Consider the following 22244-nt stretch of genomic DNA (forward strand, 5'->3'; position numbering starts at 1 on the left):
CTGCGTTGTAGTTTGGATTTGTGCTGGTTTCTGTGAAGTGCTGAGTAAGACTTCTTCTGAAATGGGCGAGGGGAATGTCTTGGGCAAGTCATTTCTCCTAAATATGGATGTGCCATAATTCATGGCCACATTTAATAATGGCTTAGGCAGAAATGGAATATTTTATATGTGACTTTTATTTAAAAAAAAAGAAAAAAAGTATATGGTCAAAATTTTTAGTGTGAATGTAGCCTTGAGTTAAATCAATGTTTTTGGCTAGTGAAAACTTCTAATAGAGTAAGTAACTGTTAAGGCTTGAGTAAAATATTTGTGATGTATGATCCTGTTTAAAGGGTCGCTCCACCAATTTATCAAAAGAATTACCTAATTGAGTGGGTAGGATGTAACAGTCATTCAGAGTGGTTTAATGTGAAATGCTCGGTTCCAGAGAAACTTGACAAGCCAGAATTGTTCCCAGTGGTGGTGATGAGAACCACATGTCTGAATAGTTTAATGCCTATGAAAGCTCCCTCACAGAATTATTACATGAAACGGTAAGACATATGCAGCCTGCTATCTGATACATTATGATAGTTTTGTGATAAAGTTTTGGCTGAAATTGTGTTTTATTCCATTTATTTTAATCCATTCATGATGGAGAAGTACATGCAGGGTGTTGTAATCCAAATAGTTCCCAAGGAAAACTTATTTTTTCACACTTCCTACTATTTTGCTATCGTCAACATTGCATAGAAAAAGTCGGAAGATATGCAGTTTCACTGGTGGTTTTTCCCCTGTTGAAATTTTTTTTTACAGTAACCATTTAAAGTTTCTGCTGGTTTCTGATGGTGTCCGGTAGTCACTAATATTATTTTGTATTCTCCTGATGGGTTGGTATCATGGTGTAAAGGATTCTAATGGTTTAACAGGTGGTCTGGGACTGATTCCAGATACATTTGGTGGTTTCCTAATGGCATGTAAAGGTGTTATATAGGAAACTAGTGGTCTCTACTGGTAACCATTAAGGCAATTCCTGTTAGAAAGCAAAACCATCAGGATGTAATCCTAATGGTTCTGACGGTCTTTTTTCAGCAGGGTGGGTAATAAATAGCATTTATGCTGTTGACCTCTGGTTCCTATCACCATCACCACTGTAAGGAAATCAGTCTGTGAGTTTCTCTGCAATGACACTTCATATGAAACCCCTCTGAATGACTCCATTTACATCTCAAGGACTGAATTATGAAAAATTAGTGGAATTCCCCTTTAAGCCTTTTTGGCTCGAGCGGGATATTTCGTGTGCCTTTCATGGCGTGGTCAAAGTGGTATACTGTGTAGACTTAAGTTTCATCATTCTCATGCTTACTAAAACTAAAACCTATCTGTACGCTGGGTTTCGGTTTCAATCTGTGTCGGTTTATTCTCGTTCACGCCGTTTTCGGGATCAACGCGCTCCGGGTCTTTCACAGGTGACATCACAGTGGGCGGAGTTCGGAGGCGCGTCACTGAACGGGGCTTTCCTCTATGACGTCAGTGGAAAGAGGAACGAGTGCCGTTCTAATCCGAAGCTGTTTCTGAAGAAACACTAACGCGGACGGAGAGCTGAGCCTCGGCCGGGTGAGAGGTTTTTAATTGTACCGTGGTGTCTGTCCTGAAGAGAGAGGGCACTCCAGTGGGAGCTGCCTGAATGCGCGGCGCACACGGCACTGAAGATCTCAGTGTACCACCCTGTTCCGTTGATTCACCTTTGCTGTGCCAGGGAACAAGGTAGGCGAGGTCGATTTATGAACAAGTCGTTTAAATCTGGCTCTGATCATAATGGACACGTCACAAAAATAATCGCTAGAGGCGACATATAGCTTAATATATATGCTCACGGTCAAACGTGTAATGCGGTGACGAAATGGGTGAGGACAGTTTGAAAAACATCCCGAACTCCGTCTGTCTTGTATGTCTTTTTCCAAACTAGTGGCCTTCGCCACTTCGGGTTAACGGCTTCAGCTAACACTGGCCATGGCCTTCATTTTTACTCTGAACCTGCTGTAATGTGGGCCCCTTTTGGAGCCGCGAGGTAGCTCCTAATGTAGGTTACTTATTTTGTGTGCGCTACCGCTAGCCTACTTCATGGTGTGGGCTAGCTTAAGTAAACGAAGCAGAAGTCAGCTTCTTGTTCGGATTTTCCCGTTCCACCTTAAATGGTGCGGCGGTTATTCTGCTACACTGAGACGCCAGAATGTAATACCTGTACTATTTAAGGTGGAACGGGAAATTTCGAATAGGGAGCCAACTTCAGCCTCATCTGAGGTAACTAAGTACACAGGCCTAGGTGGGCTCTGCTTAGCCCTCGCAAAGTTCATCCTCACAAGGAGGGGGAGACGTGAATTCTGTGAACTCAAATGTTTTTTTAGGGCGCTAGTTTTCCTTTCCTGCCCTGAACATGGTTGTAGTCGTCGTGCTCTTTTACTACTCCCACTGCTGCGCTGTTCATTCGGCTTAATTTCTCGACACTAACACTAGTTCCCTTTCTCATCCTCCCTCATCGCTCCCAGTGTGTGAGGTTCAGGCCCACAGAGCTCTTAGCCACGGAATGGGCCTTCAGTACATTAAACATTCAACAGCTCAGTAGTGTAGCCTCCCCGTTACGTCGCCATCTACTCTCCGTCTACTCATCAACTGTTCTTGACTAGACCTCGTTCTGGCATGTGTTTTGGGAGCTATCATCTTTTTCCATTGAAAGCCTCTCCTGTTCTCTATCAGTTTCGCTTCTGCTGTAGCTCCAGGGTGAATTCTGTGGAAAGTTATTTGTTCTGCTTTGTTGCCATTTTCTGTAATTCAGTGTATGACTGCCAGGCTGTGGTGGAAAGGTGCTGTTTCCGTGTATTTTACTCAGAGTGCTTTCTTTTTTCTTTTGGAACATTAATTATCTTAACTTCCAGAGTAACGTTAACCTTTTTGAGTTTTTAATGCTGGAATTATTTTACTACAGAAAAAAGAATTATGAAAAATGCTCCCTTTGCGCATGTTTTTCTCAGCTCTTCTCACCTACAGTTACAGGCAGCCTACACGCTTTAAAAAGATGGTTCTTCAAGGGTTCTTTAGTAAAGATAGTAATTCTTTTTAGAACAGTGAATCCTATGTAGGACCATTTAATGCTTAAATGGTTCTTTGCTTGGTGGAATGGTCCTTAAGATTGACTGAGAATGTGTTATGAAACGTTCTATACAGAACCACAAAGGGTTCTTCTGTTGCTACAAGCTAGAACCCTTTTTGGTGCTATATAGAACCATTTTCAGAAAGGTTCTATATTGAACCGTATACAACACATTCTCCATCAATCTAAAGAACCATTTAACTATGCAAAACAACATTTAAACCTGAAAGAGTTATAAATAGAACCATTGCCTTTACTAAAGAACCCTTGAAGAACCATCTTTTTTTAAGTGTACATCCACCCAGAACATTTCATATCATTCATAACCATAATTTAGCATAACTTAATATCAAACACCAGTTTTGCTGTTTTCAGTCAGTTTCTTAGTTTGAATTTAGGCTGTAAATGCTTAGGGTTTATCATCTGTACCTTTATGCGAGTGTTTCTGGTTTGGCTCCATACTTAAGTACAATTTCTGAAGGCATCATTTTATCTCTGCTCAAATATTATATCTGAACTTTTTTTTTGCTACAATTTCAGAATAGTTTTGTAGTAGTCAAAGAGTACTACTTCTTTCAGAATCAGTCAGGATGACTTGAGCTTCAGAGAGGGTTTTACTTATGTTTCAGCTGGAGGTCTTCTCTGTTTACGTCTTTCAGCAGAATGAATCAGTGGCTTAAGAATGCGGCTGTGTTAGTCATGCTACACCTTAATACTCTGTAAGCTATCCCCCCGTTCATTGTGAGAGAGATTACAGGCATTGTAGTGAGTGTCTAATATTTAAATATCAGTACTGTGTGGTTATGATCAAATGCTGGCCTTTCTTGAGAAGTTTGAGAAATGAGTTACAGACACAGCAGGGCCAGACGCAGCTTGCTGGTTTTATAAGGATAGGACACTGATCAGCAGAGCCACCTGTTCCACACAGGCAGTCACCCAGCTTCCCAGCTTAAAGGGATTTCAGTAAGCACAAACAGCCCAGCAAAGGAGTTTGTTAGCCTGTCTGCTGCTGCTGCTCATGGCTTTTGTCAGACTGCAATGATAAAAGTCTTTGGTGGAAGTGTCTTTATTGTAATATGTCATAAACTTCTAAAATCTGTGGAAAACAAGTTGTTTCTATTAGTATTAATATGGAATGATTTGTTCGTATTTTACTTTAGTATGCCATCAGTTAAATGAATTCTTCACAGGAGTGTGTTTATGTAAGTGAGACTCTCGTCAGGTTGTAATATGCCTGATCCTGTTCATGTAATCAGGAAAGTAGTCCCTGAGAACAAGTCGGAACATGCGTGTGACGTTTATCAAGCATATGGGGCCTGCTGAGCAGTTAGTGTGACTCAGATTATTGTGTAATAGCAGGCAGATCCAATGGCCCACCTGTACACCAAATTCTCCATGTAATCAGTATGTGTGTGTGTGTGTGTGTGTGTGTGTGTGTGTGTGTGTGTGTGTGACAGAGAGGGAGTTAGTGGAACTGAAACTGAGCTCTGTTAGCGGGTTGCTGATGCATGGTCTAGAACTGCGGCTGTTCCCAGAGGATGATGCTAAAGTGCTGAGATACTCTTTCACCGCATGCTGGCCGGAAGTGCTGAGACCTTAAGAACTAGCCAGCCTCATTCCCTCTTATCTCCCAAAAGAGTGATGAGTATATCAGGACAGGCTGTATAGACTTAAGAGCTCTGTGGAATGCCAAGGAATTTTTGGATTTGTGTTGTCACTAGAGCTTCTGTTCTGGCAGTGCTCTCTTGCTTGGCTGTGGAAAGGCATGTTTGCCATTAGTTCCAGTTAGGATTTATTCAGTGAGTGCTCTGTAATCAAGAGTAATCTAGCAGCCCAATTAAAGTAATCAGTTCAGTGAAATCTAGCCAACAAAATGTAAAATACATTTTCATGGGCGCACCTAATCATGATAGGTAGGCCTGCTTTATTTTTGTGTTTTGTTTGGAGATGGCATATCAGTATCTGTATTGGGATGATAGACAGAAAATGCTGGATCGGATATTGGAGAAGAAAAAGGATTGAATCCGATCCAATCCTGTAACAAACTTCGCCAGCTACGTATGTCTTGCTGTAGGATAGTAGAATGTTGGAGGATTTTGAGCAAGACAGCATACATAGTATTTAAAGAAAACATGATATCAAATCTGTATCAATATTGGTCGATCAAGGTTTCAACATCTGTAATCGGTATTGGAAAAGAGAGAATGGTATTGTGCCATCTCTAGTTTTTTTTGCGTTCTACCACTGACACCACTGGCCATCCCAGTCCAAGAAAGAGTATTGTGGCCTGACCATGCAAAGCGGCCATGCGAAGAGGTGCTCTCGGTAGGAGAGGTATTTACTGAGTGGTCGTTCTTCCTTGTTGCCTGCTCAATAAAAGAGCATTCGCCTTTAAAGCACATTGTTTCCTGCATTGTCTTCTTTGCTGACGGTACAGTATGTACCACGTGAGCCTTTTAGAATGAACACTAACACAGGTTAAATAATAAAGTAATACTGCCCCATTTTCTACCCTTTATTTTTTATAGCTCTTTGGACTTTCTGTAATTATTCCCCTCGGCAGGAAAAAACAGGTATAAAATCCCCGATATTAAAAAGCCTTAACCTTACCTTGATATCAAGAAGTTACAAACACTACATTTGTGATTTAGCTTTGAAACTAACATGTCAGAAGTAATACTCTGTAACATCATACTCAAACTATATGGTGCATAAAAGCAACAGCACCTTTTCTTTTTAGGTAAATGAGGTGTCTGAGATGCTGGCCTCAAGAAGACTTTTTTTTTTTTTGAGGGCGCACTAAAGACATCGTAAATTTACAGAAGAGATATGATGGAGTCTGATTGCTTATGATCCTTCAAGCTCATCATCTGTGATTCACAGATGCAGGCACAGTGACCGCCCTCATTAGGCTGCCATTTCTCTGCAGCCAACGCAAGACATATTCAGCTCTTTACTGGTGCACTGGCTTTGTAATGGATTCTAGCCTTTGAGTTGTATTCATTAACTACCTCTTACAGCTTGGGTCATTTCAGCAGTGCTTCTGCAAGCTGTCTTTAGGACTGTATTCGTTTAATATGACCAGTTGTCCCAGAACCTTACAACCAATGTGTTGATAAGTTTGCTTTATTAAGATTTGTATGCTACTCTCTAATATTAGAACTTGCTTTCCAGGTAAAGCTATGATGGGCCTTGTGGTTTTGGCATAGCTTTTAAAGGTTCAAAACGAAAGTCCTGAATTGCCAGTGTGACAAAGGCAAGAAGTCAGAAATGTAACCAAAGTAGAGAGCTAGCAGTGAGCTTTGTTGTAGTCAGGCAGGATCATTTATGTGCATGTGAGTTAGATATGTAAGAGAGTGAAACCTCAGGCACTCTTCTTCAGGCCTCTCTAAATTTTGACTGTTGTAGAATGTAGTGACAGTTTTAAGATAGGTGTGAGGTGTGAGAGTTGCTACTCTGAGGAGCAGGGTTGCTCTGCACTGGGTTTTCCATTTCGACTGTTACATTTTGTAATTTTGAATGTGCAATTTGGCCTTGAGCTCGCCTCCTTCAAAGTTCCAGTTTAAGCACGGGGAGTGGGCGATATCTCTGAAAGCTTGGTAAACACAGTTGATCACGATATAGCCCACGTTACATGAAAAGGCTCTTGAGAACATTGGAGTTTGATCATTTTTTGGAGTTTGGAGTCATTTTTTGAATTTTACTGTACAATTTACTAAACAAGTCAGACACTGTTCTTCGTTTATGCAATATACAGTCAAAACAGTCCTTAAGTACAAGCTATTCATTTTGTAGGAGATCAGATGTAAGATAATTCACTTGCATATAGAAGGAGGAAGTCAAAGTTGAATTTCCAGTGGCAAGAAAAATAGCAGAAAACATTTATTTAATAGAAAATTGTATCAGATTTTTCAGTATTTATTGTGAATATTTAATGTAAAAAAAACATTCACCTTCATTACCGCTTCCATTGTTTTCGGAAGACTTGCTTTCAGTTTTTCAAAGAAATCTGCAAAGATGTTTTTCCCACACCTCCAAAGTTCAGTCTTAGAAGTTGTTTGCCTTTTCTGCTTCTCAACCAGGAATCTCGAACACATTCAGTGTTGTTAAGTCTGGTCTCTGGCATTCTTTGTTTGATATGCAAACTTTCTTCTTTGTGTCTATTTACTTTTCTCAGTAATGTCTTCTTGAGTTACACAGCCTTTCAGACCCATAATGTTAAGTTGTCTTATTGCGGTGGAAGGATGGACAGAAACACCTGTGGATTTATGTGTTTCAGATCTGAAGCAAGAGTGGAGCTTGTTTTTGTTTCTTTTTTCACTTCAATCTCTTACACATTTATTTTCCCTTCCTTTGACTTTTCCCTTTTCCCTTTATATCTAAACTCCTTACAAATATCTGATCAAGAATGAATAACTTTATGTGCTTGATGGTTGTTTTGACTGGAAATTAAAAAAGTGAAGGGTGGAATATGGGTCAGCGTCATCCAGTGTTCAACTTGTGTGCTTTAACTCTCCTTGGTTTATTACTTAATTGCTTCCGTCTATGTGCAGAGCAGTAAAAATGAAAAATTGTAAACTTTACTGAGTGTTTGTCTGGGAGTTTTTTTCTGTTTGTATTTCTGTCTGTTCTTAAGTTTCAGACTTTTGCAATCAAATTACCATCATAGATTGAAACCATTGTTTCTTGTTGTGTGGTAGAGCAAACTTTGTTTTATAACATGCACACATTCAAGCTGCACGCTGGGTAGAGATTTGACACTTTTTTTTTTCTCTAGAGAAGACTTGTTGTCCGCCCACATGCGCCTCACACACCAAACCTCAGAGAGCACAGATGGTAATTATGTGTCATCAGTTGCATTAGCAAAGGCTCCTGCGTCCTCTGAAGAGAGGCTAAAGTGGAATGGGAGGGTTGTTACGATCCCTGTTGGGTCAGTGGTTATATATAGATGGGGGATTCTTTTTTTTCCCCACAAATGATTCAACACTAGTCTTTCAACAGGCCAGTTATGAAAGTGCCATGGAAACTGTAGGGAGTGTGAACAGGGGAAATGTTCCTCTCCAGGTCAGTATTATGTTATATAGGGTGGTAGTGTGTGTTGGGCCAGGTTATGAGAGATGAGTGTGCTGCGCTAATCAGAAATATTATTACTATTATCATGTCCATGGACATGGCGTGCGGTCATTGTTGCATTTGATGATTACAGTGGGCGAAGATATCAGGTCAAAATAATGGCTGTTAGCAATTCAAACAGATCTGTGGAAAAGTGGGTCACACTGACTCCTATCACAGCTTGCCTCACAGAGCCATTAAAGAATAAAAAAAACAGGGCTGCTGAACTGGAAAGAGATCAGTAGAATATTTTCTCGTAACTTGCTCCACCTTCTGTCTGTTATTGATGGCACAGGACCAGCCGTGTGCATGGAAAGCAGGTTTTCAAAATTCTAAAGAAAACAGAGGAGTCTGATTACAAAATGACGTCTCTCCTTTACATAGTAAAATAAAAAAACAGTGGCCTGAGTGGAAATGAGGGCTGTGCAGTTTTAGCGAACAGGGTGCGCACATGTCCTCACAGGCCTGTGTTAGCATGGATCTTGGTGTAAGATAAGAGCTGGTTAATGATATTGTCAATGTGGCAGTCTCTTAACACCCCCCCTCATCTCTCTTCCACTAAACAAATTTGCGCCGTGAGGGCAGTTTCTCAAGGGTCAACAGAGGAGGAAAGCAGGACACATCTGGATTAAATGTGCTTTGAGGAAATGTGTGTGGGAGAGAGCACATTTGCGTGTTTGTTTACTTATGTGCTCCAGACAGAGTCTTTGGCCTCAATATCACACATTTTTGTCTCCTTTGTTGCTCTTTTTCTTCTTCCCTGTTCTGTTCTATCGCTCTTCCTTTTTCTCTGTACTCTTCTCTTGTGGGTTCTATCCATCACATGTAAATTCTGTGCTCTTATACTCTCTTTAATGTATTCGTTAGTGTTAATATCAATTATGTGTGTATATGTGTGTTGGTGTGTCTGTGCGCATTCATAAGTGCCAGAGTCACTGCGAGGGTCCTTGTATGCTGTACTGGTAGTGGCGATCACCATGGCAACCACGCTAGCGGCACAGTGTGAAGTAGAGAGGTAGGGCTCGAGATTGTGCTTGTGTGTTTAAGAGAGAGAGGCAGAAGGTGTCAGTGAGATAGAAAAGGATAGATGGAGGCATAAAGGGATTAAAGAAATATATGGGAGATGGATAGAATTAGACAAAGTACTTGCCCCAGTACTGGCTAGCAGTTTCTGCTGGTTGGGAGGGATGATGATGATGATGATTATTATTATTATTATTATTATTATTATTATTGAGCATGGTTATGCACAGTACTGTGCCATTTTCATTCAAAACAGCCATTAAGTAAGTTATTCATTTTTCAGGAGATATTTGTGGGGACAACTAAAAGCAAGTCCCCTGAAAAGATAAAGCTGTAATAAATGTGCTGTTATTTAGTTGTTGAGTAGGGTATATTGATTTGGGGAGAATATCTATCTAATTGTGATTTTTCTAACTAATATTGCGATCTCAATTTAAAAACGATTGTTTTCTATAAATTAAGTCTCAGGCTTTTTTTTACCAAGAAGACCAGCACATTCATTTTTTTTCAAACTTGTGAACGCTAAAAGTAGCGCGCCAGACTGCCAGTTCGCCAGCTCTGCATCATTAAATGAAATTTCTCCTTTTAAAACTTAAGACTGGAGTATACAATTAAAATTTCAGCTCTTGAGATTTGAAAATTGCACACTTTCAAATTGTGATTTTGATATAAAAACGAACACTTTTCTGCTTCTGTTAAATATATTTTATGTTTTTTTTCCTGACACTAAATGATGAGTAACTTTTATGTAAAAGCAGTTTCGTTCTGGAAATTAAATAACTGAAGGATAGTCTTTGACGTTTGCTCAGAACTGTATACAGTTAGCATTATGCATGCATGTCCTTAACCACTAATAATATTTATAATAATGAGTTGTAAATGTATTTCCATGTGTTTAATACAAATAGCTATACATTTGCTAAAATCGTTGTGTTTTCAAATACTGAAGGATGTATACTTCCTTTTAATACATTAATGTGTAATGCAACTGTGTGTGTGAGTAGTACGTTTGTCTTCAGTATATCAGCTCTGTCAAATGAGTCACGGAGATGATGGTTTCAGTGGAACTGTGAGCCACTGTTGAGCATGAAGAGTTAACAGTGAAATCGAAAGAGCAAGAGCGATGGGAGGGGTGTGTGTGTGTGTGTGTGTGTGTGTGTCTGCGTACTGGGCATGCTCTATTCACAGGCTCACCGCTCTCTGAGCTAACTTCCTGTGCTATTTCTCTTCCTTACAGACGGGCCGTTTCAGAAAGGAAAGGGGAACGAACTGGAGCAGCTCGGCTCAGTCGTGTAACCAAGAGAATTCAGCTGCGGGACTACAGGACATTAAGCTGAGAACAAGCCCTCTGAAAGGGTCGAGGATGTTCTGAGCCACAGGACATATTTTCTAGCTTGTTTTCTTGATTTATCTTTTAAACTCCTACAGAAGGTGACATTTACAGCTTCCTTTTTTTCTAAAAAGAAATAAATAAACTTCTGGTTTTCACTAACAGTGAGTACATTTAAGATCTTTAGTATTGTGGATAAAGCACATGTTTACGTAATTGTTTGCTAATCGGCCTATTTGACTGTTACGAGAACAAACTTGTAGGACAGCAAGGGGATTTTTCAGTTTCTCTTTCCCTTCCGTCAGCCTTGTTCTGTGAAGGTTATCTTTCCGTCAATTGTTTTATTGCTTGTTCCTGGTTAAGTGCAAAGGAAGGTATGACTGTATGACTGGAATCTTTGACCAGTGTTATTAACTGGAATTTGTGTCATTCGGGACAAATTGTTTTGGGTTTTTTGTTTTTGCTGGAATTTTTTTTCTATCTGAAGTACGCATGTGCTCTTGAGGAAGGGGGCTTTGTTGGATTGACAATTACAGGTCTAACACAACTTTGTGTAGGACAGATCTGCCTCAGACTCTGTGAGCCTTACAAGGACACAAGGTAAAAGACTCTTATCAGGTCATCTCTGGGCAATGGGATCAGAAAAAGACTCTGAATCACCCCATTCTTCTGTCAATGGCATTCCCAATCCCAAATGTCGTGGACCGGGCAAGAAGCAGGGAAGGATCTCTTTCTCCAGCCTCTTCCACAGTAAACGGGGTTCTAAGGGGAACAAAGCTAGCGCTGGTACTCCTTTAACCCAGCAGCTTCACCAACAGCAACAACTTCAGCAACAGCTGCTTCTTCAGCCACCCACGCCTACCGCTGCATCCCCGGACCCCCCAGCCACCGGTGACTCAGCTGAGCCTTTGTCCTCCAGCCAGGCTTCACTGGGTGGACAGGATCTTCTGGAGTGCCCGCTGTGCCTGGTGCGGCAGCCCCGAGATCAGCTGGCTGAGCTGCAGGGCTGCAGTCACCGTTCCTGCCTCTGCTGCCTGCGCCAGTACTTGCGCATCGAGATCACAGAGAGCCGGGTGCAGCTCAGCTGCCCAGAGTGTGCCGAGAGACTGGCCCCCAGGCAGGTGGCCCTCATCCTGGACGATGCTGCACTGCTGGAGAAGTATGAGGAGTTTCTGCTGAGGCGCTGCCTTGCCTCGGACCCAGACTGCCGCTGGTGCCCCGCCCCGGACTGCGGGTAGGTCTGGGAGTGAAACTAAGTGGTATTTAACCCTTAGAAGTCTTCCTAGAAGAGTTATTATTGTTTGTTGTTGTTTAGCCGTACATTTGATTTGCATTATTTAAATATAAATACATAGTTAAAAAATGTATTACATTTACATTCAGTTTATGTTGTACAAGCATGTGGTATCACAATTTAAAATCCACACATTTAACAAAGTTCTTCTACTTTATTAAATGTCAAAATGGTAACCAATATAAAACGGTTCTGTTATCAGTAGTGATAACTATGAATTCTAAGCGTTAAGGACCAACTTTGTTGCCAACAATAAATGAAACCTTATAGTGATCATTTCACATAAGCAAGTTTGCTTGTAATTTCTGTCATGCACTATTATTAACAATGTTAACATTTTTTGGATCAGTTATTCCTTCGAAATATGTGTCTAAGTCTTTCACAGTTCATATTAGGATTGGTAATCTTTGAGATGTGGAGCAGCCTTGACTTCAGGCCTAGTTTATCAAGTGTAGGGCTGCTTGAAAGGTCAGAGAAAGAACGCAAGTTGCTGCACTTTGTGTGGGACGCTTATTTCAGAAGATGTGTCATTTGGAGAAAGCATGTTTACTGTGCAGGGCTTTGTGGCCTATTGGAGATTTGTCAATCACAGTAGTGGGTTGTTGACCTACATATTAGAAACATGTCTGTGTCTGACTTTTGAGTCAGCACCACTACTTTTCAAACCCGCGTTTGTCAGTGGAGACGGGAGTTTTTTGGAAGGGACATCTTAAAGAGGGAAAGAGATGCATTTCAGTAGTGGTGGAGTGCTTCTTTTTTGTGCAGCTTGCGGTGTCACCCAGAATCAGAGTAGGCCTGTATCACACAATCTCCCAGTCACAACTATTAAAGCTGACATAGAATGTGAATTGGAGCCATTTTTATCCCTTGTGTAGAGCCAAATGAATCTAAATAAATCAAACACATCATGGATCTTACAAAAACAACAAATTTCAAACATTTGACTTGGTGCTATAACACCAGCGCTATAACACCAACGCCAGTAATGTTGGTTTATTTGAGCTTGAGCTGTCTCTGTCCTTATTTGGGAGCTACTAAATATCAACTTTAATTATTGTATGCAGTGAATAAAAAAATAGAAATTGTTCAATGCAATTATTTATATGGCAGTTACTCCTCAGCTAAAATGTCATGAATGTGACAGGCATACATTTAAATGTTGTTAGTATATGTTTTTATTTTGCCATCTTTGGCCTCCATTTCTGAGCATATATTGTGTGTTGGAAGAATTTTAAACAGACCTAAGCGTGCGAAGTAGATGCAGGCCTGAGATTTTTCTAGCTGTTGCATCTGATTCATCAGAGATTCACAGCATCCCACACCCATCTCATCTATTCTCTCCCTGTCACACATACATGCATTCACATGCACAAAAATCTTTCCTCCCTGTCAGTTTCTATCCACAGTGTAGCAGTAGCTCTGTCTTCTCACCTCCCCAACTCAGCCTCAATTTGATTGAAAGGGCCAGATGACCAATCGGTGGAGGAAATGCCGCCCCCCCCCCAACCCGCTCTCGCTCTCTTTCTCTCTCTCTCTCTCAGTTGCTATGGTGACTGGGATGCAGCACAAGAGCTAGTGTTGCTAGGGGTAACAGAGGTTGGGATTTAATTAAAGCGGTCATTACCTCCTCACTGGACCGTGTGTGCAGAATTGTGTGTTTCTGTGAACTATGAATTAGAGTCTTTCACTTCATATACAAAACCGTTTGAGTGAATGAGAGCATGCTAAATTCTGAGAGGAGCACAATCACCCCTCGTAAAGTGGAGCTGTCAGACTTTTTGAGGATGCGTTGTATCCGTAGGCTCTCTATGCTAGACTTTATGCTCCTTTGCTACTGTGCTGGTAAATGTACTGTAGCCTTACTGTGGATTTTTTTGTACTGTGGAAAGCCACTGTAGTGACTTATGCTTGTTTTGTGATAACAGGTCACAAAACCTACATCAGATTAGGAAGGTTGTTTCTCAGGTTTGTTGACCTTAGTCTGTACTAAGAAATATGCCACTCCAGATTTTAGTAGTGGCATCCCTGGGTCACCCTAAATGCATAGTGAACTGAGAATATACATATTGCAGACCAAAGGACAGATAAACATAGCTTCAAGGAATATAGGTGGGCTTTTGGTTTTTCTTCCCATGCATACTTCTTAGGTCTCATTTTCTGGGCAGCTGGAGGTAGACACAGTGCCTCTGAGAAATCTCCATTGACCTCTTTGGCTCATCCCGTTCCAGGTTTGCAGTCATCGCCTCAGGTTGTGCCAGCTGTCCCAGACTGGTGTGCCGCAGGGAAGGGTGCGGCGCCGAGTTCTGCTATCACTGCAAGCAGGCCTGGCACCCCAACCAGACATGTGATTCAGCCCGGCAGCAGAGGGCACTCTCCCTGAGAACACACAGCAACCACTCGCCCAGTTACACGGCCGAGCAGGGCCCAAGTGAGTTCACCTCAACTTACTCCTGTTTAACCTTCTCGTCTCAGCTTCTGTGTCACCTCTACTATAGTACAGCTGTATACACTGTCTCGTATTCCTGACCAGCATGCAGGCGGTACATTCTAGAGTTGCTGTAATACCTGTGTATTACGGTCTAAAGCACTGTTTGAGCTGGATTAGTTTTACAGTAGAAGGCTGTGTAATGTAATTTGTAAGGGATTTGATTGATTTGTACAGGATAAAGTATCTGTCTCACTTCCCTAATTGCCACAGAAATCCCAGACTGCAACATGGTGTATATGTGAGAGCAACACAACAAGTAAAACGCAGCAACGCTCAATAACATCTCATAGCCGTGCCTGTTGCCAGGTTTTGTTATTATATTATTGTGGGGTCGGTTTGAACAGGACTGCTGTCACCAAGGGAGCTCCAGGTTCAGTGAATTATAGAAGGTCTTCACTAAGCTTTTCACTGAGTCTTACCCAATAGGTTGCATTTGCCTTGAAGGTAATATAATTACCATATAATTACCAACTGGGCTATATTTTAGCATTACTTAATCATTTATAATGATAACTATATTCTGCACATACTAGTATGTCACTCTCTTACCATCCTGTGGTCCTCCATGTTCGCTTGAAATCAAAATACTGCCAAAATTCCGTGTTGGCGTTCCTTTTCTGGACAGGCTTGATGATTTTACTCCCTACCTTAAGAATAGATCTCGTGTATTAAAGTTTAATTTGCATGTGCACCAGCATCTGTTGCCAGACTTATGATCTGTGTTATAATCTTTTCAAGAGGCTTTTATGGTATTTTTGTGGTCAGTTGATGCTCTGTTGTATAGCCTATAATAAAGTGCAATCTTTTCTGTTGTATGTAGTTTTGAACTAACCATAGATTAGATTGATCATACAAAGATAATGATTCAATAAAGATGATGCAGTAAAAAAAATTATGTGGGACGTGAAGGAGAACGAAAGCATTTATTGGTCTTCTAAGGACTATGCACATTGCACGTTCATACGGCATTAACATCACAGATCTTGTAGATAATCACATACGCTACGGAACCTCCCCAGATAAAACTAATCCAGCTGCAGAAGGCTTATTTTAAAGTTCACTGTCTAATATAAAGTGTATTGAAGTATGGCTGTTTATTCACTCTTCTGCATCTCAAAAATTATGTTGATTGTGCCAAATTTGACAATTGAGTTAAACAGTTTCTCATTTAACAGACAGCCAAACTAATTGCACTCACTCTCTCACCACCTCACATTCAGAAACAGCTTCCTCAGCACAGTGTGTTTACAGGAGCTTGTGTATGCCACTGCTTATACTAAACCCAAACCCATTAATCCCCACTCAGCTGATGACATCAAGCCCTGTCCCCGATGTGGAGCCTACATCATCAAGATGAACGATGGCAGCTGTAATCACATGACCTGCGCTGTGTGTGGCTGCGAGTTCTGCTGGCTCTGTATGAAGGAAATCTCTGACCTGCACTACCTCAGGTATGCTCAGCTCCCTGGCCTATTGCCATATAGCTAAGAGCACCACCATCTGTTTGGCAGTTACCCTTGAAGTCCTGGACATGGTGGTTGAGTCTGATAATAACCTTTGATGACTTGACGTAGTTTTCCCCTCTGCCTGCCTTTCGTCTGACTTATTCTCTGTGGTTCACTTCTCACAGTCCATCAGGTTGTACCTTCTGGGGAAAAAAGCCATGGAGTCGCAAGAAGAAGATTCTGTGGCAGCTGGGAACTCTGATTGGTGCCCCAGTGGGCATCACTCTAATCGCTGGCATTGCAGTGCCTGCCATGGTTATTGGCATCCCAGTTTACGTAGGACGCAAGGTGAGACGGGCATTGTACATCTGTGTCATTGTGCTAAAAACCATGACTAAGTTCATTGTGGAAAATTTAGATATTAACAGTCAAATAAGGAAATGAGGAAGACTTCATTCATTCACCTGTTCGGGAACTTCCCAGCACTTCCCTTTCTGTACACAGAGGCTTGATTGCTTTTGATCCTGACAGATTATGATTACAATCCTTTTTCTGTGTAATGCTTGCTGGCGTGCCACAAGGCAGGCTCAAACATTACTACAAAATAGGGCACTCTTTCTGTGCTTAAAAAAGAGCTTCCTGCAAAGCATTCTATGGCCTTTTCAAGTCAAATTTTGCCAGTTACAGGGAATGCGGCTTGTTTTATGTAGCCATTATGTAAAAAGGCAGGACTTCTTCTGAAATGACTTTCGTTCCAATACCTAGAAGTGTCACTTATTTTGAATACTCCACCAGCTGAAAAAAGCGCCCTCAAAACCACAAAATGCAAAACTGAATAAACAAGAGTTCTCAGAACATTTCCAGCAAAATGCAAATTGCAAAAACAACACCTGAGCGTCCCGTAAGGCAGCTTTGTTATAACAGAATCAGTCACTACTTGAAGGAAGTCATGCCTCACTGCACATCTTTGTCTATGTGTATTTCCCTGCTGTTCATGAATATGCAGTTCAAAACCTTTTCCAGATTGTACCAGTTTGGCAAGACCGTGATACTGCTGAAACTTGAAGAAACATGTCTGAAATATTTGTTGAAGCAGAACATTAAAAAAACAAAATGGATGGTACGCACACCTCTGTGTTTTTTTGTTTGTTTTTTTGTTTTTTTTTTAACGCCGTTATTGCTCTGCTCTCTGGTGCAGATATACGCCCACTACGAAGGGAAGAAGACCTCTCAGCACAGGAGGAACCTGGCCATCACAGGAGGCGTGGCCCTGTCTATCATCACAGCCCCGGTTATTGCAGCCGTCAGTGTGGGTAAGTTGACCTGAAAAACTGGAATGCTTTCATATAATGTAATAATATATTTGTATTGCATTTGTAATCAAGATGTATTTTCATGTCCGCTTCTTCTCTTACTATTTTCTTAATTTCTGCCCAATATTGCCTTAAAAATATGCATTTTATTTGCTGTCCAAAATGACCAGTGAACCTACACGTCTTCTGAGTTTTTATAAGTAATGTTAATAAGTGGTAAAACAGTGATACAGTGGATACTTTTTTGCCCGGCATATTTGCCTCCACTCTGAATGTATTTCAAATATATGTTTTAGGCCGATATCTTATCTCAAAACTACTGTAAAAATTTATCAGGCATCAGGCAACATATTCATAACCACTTTTTGTAACAGATTCTTGTAATGGCCCTGTCAGAGGCAATTAACACTTTGGACGTCTGGTTCCCATTACCACCACTGTGAATAATTATAACTTGGTACATTTCTCTAGAGTGGTGCATTTCACATCAAAACAGTCTGAATGACTATTTTTATGCATTAACAATTTAATTATGCAGAAATGGTGGAAAATTGGCACTATTCCCCTTTGAAGTGCAGTCAGTTAACTTTGCAGACTGTGCTAGAGCTGTCAGTGGAAGCATGTATCTGAGAGATATATTATTTGTCATTCTCCCAGGTATCGGTGTACCCATCATGCTGGCATATGTGTATGGCGTGGTGCCAATATCCCTGTGCCGTGGCGGGGGCTGTGGGGTCAGCAGAGGAAAGGGACGAGGAGTCAGGATTGACTTTGATGAGGACGATGGGCCTATTACAGGTGAGTTATAGCCAACATCATCTGATTCTTACATTAAACAGAACTTGTTTTTGTGGATTTTATGGTAATTGATTTTGGTTTTAGCTGTATAATGTGCTTGTAATGTTGTGTTTTCTCTCCTGAATTATAAGGTTGAGCTTTCTGCACTTTAGCCCAGAATTCGTTAGTGTTCTGCAAGCTAGTCTCACCTGTATTTCTCTTTCTTTTCTTTGTCTAGTTGCTGATGCATGGCGAGCACTGAAGTCCCCCAGCCTTGGTGAAAGCAGTCTGGAGGGAGCGGCCAGTGGCCTCAGCACCACCTCCCCAAGTGAAGGCCTCTCAGTGGCCCCTGGGGGCCTGGGGGACACACCTCATTTCAACACACTAGCCGGAGGAGCTCTTGGAGCTAGGACGGGAAAATACAGCAGGTATGACTAGTAGTCTGTATGCTAAACTTTATTATAGGTATAAAGTCCGTATTTCGTTTGAGTGTAGATGTGAGTTAAGCTGATTACCTGTCAGGTCAAGTCAATGTCTGGCGCTGTGCTATAACTTGACTCTGTTTTGGCTTCAGGCTGGAGGTTCAAGGTGCTGAGTTAGGAAAAGAAGGTACTCGCAGAGAGACTGGGAGCTTGGGAGCAGCCAGTGACTGTGCAAGCACTCGAGGCATGGCAGGTTCCATTACCTCCTCCTACACCTTGCCTGACAGGTATGTATATTATTTCTGATTTTCAGTCTGCCTGCTCATTTCTGTATCTTGCTTTAGCCTATTGCAGCGGTTCCCAAGCATGAGATAACCCTGCCCTGCATACTTCTGTTCTCTGCTCAAACATAATTAGCAAGCCCTGAGTTGAAGTGGGTGTGTTAGGGCAGGAAAAACACAAAAATACTACTCACGGATCAGAGCCTGTCTCACAAAGCACGCTCAATTCAGACAGGATTCCTGAGTAAGTTTCAGCTTCACAAAACTTAAATACAGCTGTGGTCAACTTGTTTTACGATGGCAGTGAACAACTTCTCTGTTAACCCAGTTTTAGATACTTAAACTGCGACTTGAGTTTGATGTTCATGACAATCAGCCAGTTGTTGAAACTTTAGGTGTCAAATGACTTATTTTTCACTGAAAGAACAGGAAACTATACTACTGAAAGATGTGGAAAGTAAAGCATGTAGTGCTTATTTGAGTAATAATAGCTTTATATTCTTGATATTAATGAAGTATGATTTGTTTCCTCTACTGAAAAGCAATATTTTTTATATGATTGACACCACAAACATTACAAAGAAAACAAAGGGACTAGAGAGGACCAACAGGTCGTCAGCCCTGATTGGTCCAAGGGCTGATCATGATCTGAAATCCTGAACTCAATAAGTTGCCATGATGATATATCCTTGTAAAAAGTGATCCACCATCATGAGACAGAAAATCTAAGGTTAGACCAAACTGAGCTTAAAGGTATCTGGCTACCCAAGACATCATGCTTTGTTAGGCAGACCCCTTGTTTGGGGACTAAGTGTCTGTAGGTTCTGGATCCTTTGGTTCCTTCTTGAATTTATCCTAATCAATTGTAATGTTGTTTTTCAGGGAAGGCACAAACCTTGAGATTCAGGTGGACATTGAAACCAAACCCAGCCATCTGTGTCTAACCAGCGAAGAGGATCTGGCTCCGCCCGCTGCCACCATGGCACCCGGCTCAGGGGAGGAGCCTCAGGACTGCAGCTCGCGCAGAGGCGGGGTTTTATCCAGCTCATCTTTGGGGCTGTCACCCGGGGGGTCACTCAGGGAGGGGCTTCGCGATGTCACGCTGGCTCAGCCAGAGAGCATCCGCAGTGACCTGGAGATGTCTGACACGCAGTCGGACGACATCGCCGAGCTCACGTCAGACGACTGTGACTCCCCACATCCCAAGAGCTCCCGTCCTCCTCCCCCACCCCAGCCCACCTGCCGAGCCTTGAACTCCACCGACGGCCTGCACTGTCCCGATAACGTCATCCTTTACGTGTGAGGGATCTGAGAGCTCTCGCTATTGCACAGATCTAGCTGTTTCTAAGCGTTTCATTTATGACAGCTTTTCATGTTAATTTGCTGCTTTTTGTAACAATTAAAACACCTTACATTTCAGGCAGTTTGGTGGCATGTGCCTACTGGACTGTCTGTTGATCTGTGTTCCTGTCTGTTTTGCCTAAAGAACTGACAGGGCTCTACCTCTACAACTATTCATACTGTTAGTAATTCATAAAGTTGTTTGTTTACTTATTGGTGCAAAATTGCCTTGGCTATTTAAGCAAAAAAAAGAAAAAAAAAGAAAAAAGAAAAGGTTAAATCATAGGTACTACCATTGCCACAAGAATCCTCGTGAGAGGGCAAAAGAAACTAATGCTACAAAGTGAAATCATCTAGCACACATATACGGTATGTGAGGAAGTGTGGGATGGGTTTAGACGGACTACAATGTTTTCTATGTATGTTGGAGTGTGTATGTTTTCTTTCTGTTCATTTTTTCTTTATTTATAACTAAACGACTCGGAAATTGTATGATTTGCTGTATGCATGTGTATGCATGACCTGCGCTTGTATATGAGGATACAAGCCTAGTATGTAGTGGTTGCATTGACCAAGTTTGCACAGTGATAAGATGTAAATGGACCTGCACTTGAGTCTCACCTGCACAGATGATGGAGTTCAGTGATGGAGGAGAGTCATTGTTAAAGGAGATTGATCACTTTCACAAGCAGATAGTTTCATCCTAATCACTGTCTGCCTGCCTTAGAGACAGCACTCATACTCTCAGTCCCTTTTCCTCACTGACTGTCTGACTCACTGACAACACTGTCTGTGCCCACATGTGTCTGCTGTGAGTGTATAAGAGTGAATGTGTCTTTTTATTTGTTTGTATTAAATCATATATAGCATCAACAGAGGGGCAGACCATGAGATGCACTTTTTTCCCTTTTTTTGGAACATAACCCTGTATTAAATTGGACTCACTGCAATGTGTTTGGACTTATGCATTTCCGAGTAATAAACTGAATTAAATGGATGAGCTTTCTGCACTTTATCCTATGATTTGTTAGTGTTCTGCAAGTTAGTCTTACCTGTATTTCTTTCTCTCTTTGCTTCTCTCTGTCTCTCTCTGTCCTTACCATTCATATCTCAATGGATGATGACTCAATTTCTTTTAATTATATCCCTGTCGGATGACAGTGTTTGAGTGTGTATCATACATTTGTTATGTCTGTGGATGTACTGGACTATTGGATCATCTCTGTATGCTTGTTGGATCTCAGAGGCTGCATTTTTGCTTACTATTTTACTTTCAGTTATATGGGAGACCATTCTTTGTAATATTGATTATTGATAGTATTGTGTGGTGATCATAAAAAAGGGCCATCTCTTAAGATACCAGCCCTGGAAACATGATCCAATCAAGCATTTATGCTTTTGTGAGGCAATGTGCTTACCATAACAAAGAAAATAAACTGCTTGAATTTGACAATAAACATGGTTAAATTAATTCTGAAATGAAACTCAATATGTGACCATTTGATCTTTTGTGTCTTCTTACATCCTAAAGGTATCAGCCATTTTCTATAGGTATTTTAGACTAACTAGTTTGGATTTAAATTCATTTCAGTAGTTTGGCTGTGCTTTCTTATAGTGCCAAAAAAGACATGGACATTATATTTGAGATACATTTCAAATACATTGTTTAATTCCAAGATGTGTTCCAAACACTAACATGTATTAAACATTTTTTTAAAAACATCTTCAAATGTACAACATTTCTAAAAAAGTTGCAATGATGTGCAAATCATTTAGACCCTATATTTCATTGAAAATAGTACAAAGACAACACATCAACAGTTGAAACTGAGAAACCTCATTTTGAACTTGATGCCAACAACACATTCTAAAAAAGTTGGGACGGGGGCAACAAAAGGCTGGTAAACTTGTGTAATGCTTAAAAAGACACCTGGTGGTTACTTGGCAACAGATCAATAACATAATTGGGTATAAAAAGCAGCGTCTTTCAGAAGTAAAGATGGGGAGGGGTTCACCAGTGAAAGACTGCACAGGCAAACAGTGCAACAATTCAAGAATAACGTTTCTCGATGTAAAATACCAAAGAACTTTGGCTTTTCATCATCTACAGTACATAATAACATTAACAGATTCAGAGAATCTGGAGAAATCTCTGTATGAAAGGGACATGGCCAAAAACCAGTATTCGCTGGCCATGATCTTTGGGCCCTCAGACGGCACTGCATCAAAAACAGACCTGATTCTGTAGAGGAAATCACTGCATGAACTCAGGAACACTTCTGAAAAAC

At 41.1% G+C, this 22244-nt stretch overlaps 1 protein-coding gene across 3 annotated transcripts; it reads left to right on the forward strand.

Moving 5' to 3' along the window:
• Window positions 1-1475: 1475 nt before the first annotated feature.
• On the forward strand, window positions 1476-20954 carry rnf19b (ring finger protein 19B). 3 transcript variants are annotated; one of them, XM_036566386.1, is made up of 10 exons: window positions 1476-1596; window positions 10503-11829; window positions 14118-14317; window positions 15684-15828; window positions 16008-16170; window positions 17021-17135; window positions 17793-17933; window positions 18151-18340; window positions 18487-18621; window positions 19498-20954. In XM_036566386.1, exons 2-10 carry the CDS (start codon window positions 11228-11230, stop codon window positions 19916-19918), a joined length of 2112 nt encoding a protein of 703 aa, XP_036422279.1. In that variant the 5' UTR covers window positions 1476-1596; window positions 10503-11227; the 3' UTR covers window positions 19919-20954. The 3 variants fall into 3 exon arrangements, with proteins under 3 accessions (XP_036422279.1, XP_036422278.1, XP_036422280.1); XM_036566385.1 differs by having other exon boundaries at window positions 1485-1746; XM_036566387.1 differs by lacking the exon at window positions 1476-1596 and adding an exon at window positions 7579-9257.
• Window positions 20955-22244: the final 1290 nt, after the last annotated feature.

This window comes from Colossoma macropomum, unplaced genomic scaffold, assembly GCF_904425465.1.
Source record: "Colossoma macropomum unplaced genomic scaffold, Colossoma_macropomum, whole genome shotgun sequence".
NCBI classification, from domain to species: domain Eukaryota; kingdom Metazoa; phylum Chordata; class Actinopteri; order Characiformes; family Serrasalmidae; genus Colossoma; species Colossoma macropomum.

Bases quoted from the DNA above. Each gene is read 5' to 3' on its own strand.
- rnf19b (XM_036566386.1), top strand. From the start codon at position 11,228: ATGGGATCAGAAAAAGACTCTGAATCACCCCATTCTTCTGTCAATGGC. The intron at 11,830-14,117 runs GTAGGTCTGGGA...ATCCCGTTCCAG, and splicing joins TGCCCCGCCCCGGACTGCGG to GTTTGCAGTCATCGCCTCAG. The intron at 14,318-15,683 runs GTGAGTTCACCT...ATCCCCACTCAG, and splicing joins CACGGCCGAGCAGGGCCCAA to CTGATGACATCAAGCCCTGT.